General features: G+C 52.1%; 1 protein-coding gene across 2 annotated transcripts; it reads left to right on the top strand.

Annotated features, from left to right (window-relative positions):
- Positions 1-2660: 2660 nt before the first annotated feature.
- ID1 (inhibitor of DNA binding 1) lies at positions 2661-3764 on the top strand. Of its 2 annotated transcripts, none has more exons than XM_080924998.1 (2): positions 2661-3115; positions 3339-3764. In XM_080924998.1, the coding sequence occupies exons 1-2, from the start codon at positions 2711-2713 to the stop codon at positions 3378-3380; spliced, it is 447 nt and encodes a 148-aa protein (XP_080781124.1). In that variant the 5' UTR covers positions 2661-2710; the 3' UTR covers positions 3381-3764. The 2 variants fall into 2 exon arrangements, with proteins under 2 accessions (XP_080781124.1, XP_080781123.1); XM_080924997.1 differs by having other exon boundaries at positions 2661-3120.
- The last annotated feature ends 2266 nt before the right edge of the window (positions 3765-6030 follow it).

Below are 6030 nucleotides of genomic sequence, written 5' to 3'. Positions count from 1 at the left end.
GAGTAGTGCAAAGCTCAAGCATATTGTGATAGGACTGGTAGCAGTCGGCCAGCACTGGAGTGTGTTCGGAGCTCAGCAGGGAGGAGATCAGCTTATATTCTTTTTTAGAATAGGCTGACCTTAAACTTCTAATCCTTTAGATCCTCCTGCCTCATCCTTTGGGGAATGCTGGGATGACAGATGTTACAATCTGTTACTTGAAGCTGGTCTCACTAGTAAGAGTTCCTGGCTTTCTTTTTCATTCATTTATTCAGACAAATCATTCATTCATTCCTTTGTTTTTTGAGACAGGGTGTAATAGCCTTGGCTGTCCCGGAACTCAATCTGTAGACTAGTCTGGCCCTGAACTCACAGAGATCCACCTGCCTCTGCCTCCTGACTGAGAATGCTGGGGTTAAAGGCCTGTGCCAGCCCCCCTCCCCACCCCCACAACTCACTTCACTCCAGCCCACACCTGTTTAGGATAAACACTTGATCCCCCTGCCTCTGCCTTCTGTGTGCTGGGATTGTGGGTTTGTGCCCCCACACCAGGTTTTATACCATGCTGAGGAAAGCCAAGGTTTCCAGCATGCTAGGCAAGCTGAGCAACATCCCCAGGGTAGGAAGGTGCCCAAATATAACAATGCTTCTAGGGCAACCGCTAAGGATCCTGGGAGGTCTTAAGGCACCCATTCTTTTGTCAATAAACTAAACAAGTCTGTCTTTAGTGTTGTGAAGAGAAACTAACTACAGTAGATGAAGGCAAACTTCACACAGCTCTGTCTCTTTAGTTCAGGGAGATCATGAGAAGCATACACTGCGACCTTTTTTCTTTTCTTTTTTTTAACTGCACCACCCATTTCAGAGCCAGTAGCCTACAGACCGGCCATGGTTTGGGGACACGGGTTGCTCTACCACGGGACACTATGAGAGGCCCAGGGGAAACGGGCCTGCAATAAATCCAGACCCATGCACGATACCTTTCTAGCTAGTTCAGGTCTCAGACTCTTTTCTCTGAGACCTGAACTTTTCGCTCCCAGTTCAACAGACTTAGGTCCAGGTCCTAGGGACTTCACAGTTCATTTTCTAGAAATCGAGTCAGCTTCGGAATCCAGAATAAAAAAGAACCAGCCTTAAAATCTGTTTCAGAACACGAACATGACGTGGCAGAGCACACCTGTAATCTCAGAGAAGGAATCCAACTCAGCTGGGGAGGGGCCTCGGTCCTGAAGGGTTTGGGGTGGCAGGGTGTGAGAAAACCTCCCAAACCGCCCGAGCTGTGGGGCTGGGTGGGGGAGACTCGGCAGGTGTGGGGCGGGGAGGTAAGTTGACCCTTGGTCAGCAACCGCACCCACGAGGAAAGCATTCCCAGGCCTCCCGCCCTAAGTCTGCAGGTGACGGGCTCAGGGGCGGGGGTTGGGGGGGGAGTGGAGAATGCTCCAGCCCAGTTTGCCGTCTCCAAGGCGACCGCCCGCGCGGCGCCAGCCTGACAGCCCGTCCGGATTTTATGAATGGGTGACGTCACGGGCCTGGCGTCTAACGGTCTGAGCCGCTTGTTCAGACGCTGACACAGACCAGCCCGGGAAAGGAAAGGGAGGGGGCGATCTCCGCAGCTTGCGGCACCGTGGGAGGGAGAGCTTGCTCCGAGGCCTTCAAGAAGGAAAAAGAATCTAGCAAAAAGAGTAGAAAAGAAAGAAAAGGAAAGAAAGAAAGAAAGAAAGAAAGAGAAAGAAAGAAAAAAAGAAAGAAAGAAAGAAAGAAAGAAAGAAAGAAAGAAAGAAAGAAAGAAAGAAAGAAACTACCAGCTGCTGCAGAATTGGGACCTTTCTGCAAAAGGCTGCAAATCCAGGGTAGAACTGGGGGCTGTAGTCCACTCCACCGGGACCCTTTCTCTAGTTCAGGTCTCAGATTCTGCCCTCCGCTTTAAAGAGGTTCTTAGTATCTCTTCCAGTTCAACCGGCCTTAGGTCTTGATCCTAGGGACTTTACAGTTAATTTTCTAGAAATTGAGTCAGGCACGGAGTTCACAGTAAAAAAAGAGCCTGCTTCAAAATCTGTCTCAAAACATGATGTGGCAGAGCACACCTGCATAATCGCAGCACCTGGGAGTCAGAGCAAGGAACATCTTAAAGTCATCCTCGCTACACAGCAAGCCCGGGTCTAACATGGGTTACATGAGACTCTTCAAAAAGCAGCAAACCCTCAAAAGTAAATAAACATAAAAATAAAACTCGGCTTTTAATAAGTAGAGATCACAGCCCAATCTTCCGACAGCATCTGGGAATCCTTGGCTAGTCCTGAGTCACATTGGCCAACCCAGAGCCAGCCACTTCCCCGTTCCTGTTTAATCTGCAAAATGGACCTGGAGAAGTGAGAAAGAGAGCGTGAGAAGCTGATTCCTGGGGTCTTTTTGTTAACCGCAAAATTAGCTTAGCCTCTTTGCTTCCTTAAGGAAGAGCTCACTAGGGGCTCAGCCTATGCCCTCCCACCCTCTCAGTTCTTGAGCCCCACTCTATCAGCCTAAGGGTGTTCTAGTAGATGCAGAGGTGGGACCCGAGGGCAAGCGAAGCCACGCCTCCAACAGCCTATTGGTTGCTTTTGAACGTTCTGAACCCGCCCTGAGGCCGCCCTTATAAAAGACTGGCCCCAGCGCTCTGCCTTCTCCAACTTCTTGGCCGCTTCCGAGACTCTGTTCTCAGGCTCCTCGCTCCCCTCCGTCTGTCCTCAAGATCATGAAGGTCGCAAGTGGTAGTGCCGCGGCCACCGCAGGCCCCAGCTGCTCGCTGAAGTCCGGCAGGACGGCGGGCGAGGTGGTGCTTGGTCTGTCGGAGCAGAGCGTGGCCATCTCGCGCTGCGCCGGGACGCGCCTGCCCGCCTTGCTGGACGAACAGCAGGTGAACGTCCTGCTCTACGACATGAACGGCTGCTACTCACGCCTCAAGGAGCTGGTGCCCACCCTGCCTCAGAACCGCAAAGTGAGCAAGGTGGAGATTTTGCAGCACGTTATCGACTACATCAGGGACCTGCAGCTGGAGCTGAACTCGGAGTCTGAAGTCGGGACTGCCGGAGGCCGGGGGCTGCCGGTCCGGTCCCCGCTCAGCACCCTGAACGGCGAGATCAGCGCCTTGGCGGCCGAGGTAAGGTCCGAGTCAGAGTATTACATTATTTTCTCGTGGGAAACTGAGGCCACGGGGGGCGGGTCACCCCTTTACATTTCAGGCGCATAGCTATTTAGGGGCGACTAGTAGGAAAAAGTTCGCGCTCTCAATCGTGCCTCTTGGAGTAGAGAAATAGGAACGCCTCTCCCCTCCTTGCCCTTTCCAGTGGGTTTTATGCCTTATCTCGCTCTGCTGTTCACAGGCGGCATGTGTCCCAGCCGACGATCGCATCTTGTGTCGCTGAGGCGGCACACTGAGAGACCAGATGGAATCCAGCCCTTCAGGAGGCAAGAGGAAAGAAGTGCTTTCAGTTCCCCAGGGGAGCCCGGGGAAGACACTCTCGCGGCCATGGGACTTTTGGATCTGTCCTGGGGATAGAGGATCGATCAACGGAATCTCACCCTCTCCACCTTTCAGCCTCCAGAGACTTTGAGGAGGGGGTTAATCAACCCCGTGTGTTTCTGTTTTTTGAAAAAGCAGACATTTTTTTTAAATGGTCACATTTCGTGCTTCTCAGATTTCTGAGGAAATGTTTTGTATTGTATATTACAATGATCACTGGCTGAGAATATTGTTTTACAATAGTTCTATGGGGGTGGGTCTTTTGTTGTTATTAAACAAACACTTTAGTTAACGTGGCTGTGACTTCTTGGAAGGGGGAGGGGCGTGGCAGGAGTGACCTGACCATTTTCACAGCTGGTGTTGAATTCTGGGGGAATTGGATGACCACATCTGGACTGTCATTCTTCCCGACCTGAATGAGTGTTTCCGGTGTCTTTAATGTCTGTTCCTTCCCTCATCTCTGGCCATTTCCCTGTTTCCTGGTGTCATAAAATTAAATCCTCTAGACCTCTAGTAGGGCTTTCTCATCGAGGTCCCTAGGCCATCTGGATCACCCAGGGAGGTTGTTAAAATGCAGATGGACCTGCTGGGTCCCCTGCTCTGGGCTAGTGGAGTATTCTAGCCATTCAAGTTGGGAAAGCAGGTCACTGTACTATCCTTACCTAGGGCAGGGTTTGTGTGTGAAACCTAGTGAAAAGGGCCTGTTGCCCCCTCTTACCTGCTGAGCCACCTTGCTCTGGATGTCAGAGGGCTGCCCTAGGGCTCCTGCCTTGTCCAAGTGGGTGATGAAATTGGCAGCGTTGGGCTGCACACAGCTGCAGGGCCCCCTCACCCTGGCCTGGCTCTGCTAGCCAATCAACACCCCCAACCCCCACCCCAAGGCTACTGTGTGGGTGAGTCGGCATGTCCCCCAACTCCTGAGAAGGAAAAAGGTTTTCCTTAGGTTTTGTCTATCTGGACGTGGTGGCTTTGGGCTCACAAAGGGCACTGCACGAGCATCAGGGTTTGGACTGGGGTGGTAGATAGATAGATGTAGCCGGGCACACTGGGTTCTTCAGACTAGTGTGTGCCCTCCAGTCCTTAGGACTCTGGGTGCATTGTGCTCATACCTGCCTGGCTCTAGGTTGATGTTCCGGGCTACAGAGCTACAGTGGGTGGGTCCTTTACAATTGTAGATTGCTTAGCATTCCTAGGCCACTGCCAGTCTAGAGCAAGAGTGAAAAGTACAATTTCCACCTCCCTGGCCAATTGTAAGTTAGCCCTTGAGGACACCATTCAAGTATCCCTGCCAGGCTTACACCCCCCCCCCCAGAGAAATGGAGTGCCAGAAAGTGCAAAGACCTTGTCCCCAATAGTAAGAACTATTGATATATCAGTATAGTTAGCCACTAAATAAACCAGTTGTACTAAAGACGAGTTCCTGCCAGCCTGGTTCTATGTAGCAAGATTCAGACAACCTAGAGCTACATAGGGAGACCCTGACTTACAATATGAAATAACAACCCAAGTAAACATCTAGAACCAGAAGCCAGACTGCTCCTTTACCTGGAGGATTTAAAGATGCCCCGTTGGAGCTAAAGGTAGGATTGTGAGCCCAGTTTCACTAGGGAAGAAACAAACTGAATAAAAATAAATAAAATTTGGAATTATTTATCGAGCACTTACATTAAGTTTAACTTAAGTTACGTTAACTTTAACACTACGCCAGGTACATAAAGTGATCTCAGGCATTTGATGGACTTCACTTTGGTCGTGGTTTTATTTGTAGGTGATTAAACTCTTTGCTGTGGCCTCTCCACCTGGGCAGTTTATAGTACTAACCCCCAGAATCACCCAGAATAAATGCAACCCAGATTAGACTTTAGCACAAGGCCTGGTATATAAGACAGTCAGAAATTATTGATCGGGGGGGGGGGGGGGCACACGTGTGCTCCCACTTCCTCCGCATGTGTGAGTCCCCCTTGCAAGCCCACCCACTGGGACGTGGGCGTGGCTGTGTGCATCTCTACCCTCCAGAGCCTGCTTCCAGCCCCCCACACACACACACACACACGCACACGCACACACGCCATCCAGGCACACTCTGGCTTCTATGTTTCCCTCTCTTCCTCTTTGGCCCCGGCCCAGCCCATCTGGAGGCCGGCTCCGCAGCGGCCTGGGAGCGTTTCCATCAGCTGGGCCCGAGGAATGCGGAGCTATTTAACCTGAGCATCCCCAGGTGTACGGAGGCGCCTGGCTGTCTGGGCCCGCCGACTTTGGCACGGCCGCGCTAGACAAACAGCGGCCGCCCCCGCCCTGCCCCTCCGCCCGCAGCTGCAGCCCGGCCTGGGAACAGGGCGGGCATCGGCAGCTTGCATAAGAGGCATCAGGGAGGGAGGGGGCCAGAGGCCACCAGTGTGTGCGCATATCCCCAGTTGTGAGTGTGCGTACCCCAGACCAAGGGCCAGAGACCACCAGTGTGCGTGTGTGCGTGCGTGCGTGTGTGTGTGTGTGTGTGTGTGTGTGTGTGTTGTATATAGTGTGAGAGAGAGAACCCCAAACCCAGGGACAGA

The sequence above is a fragment of the Micromys minutus genome, assembly GCF_963924665.1.
Source record: "Micromys minutus genome assembly, chromosome: 11".
Lineage (NCBI taxonomy): Eukaryota > Metazoa > Chordata > Mammalia > Rodentia > Muridae > Micromys > Micromys minutus.
The sequence above is the reverse complement of the archived record's forward strand: the minus strand, read 5'-3'. Positions and strand labels throughout refer to the sequence as shown.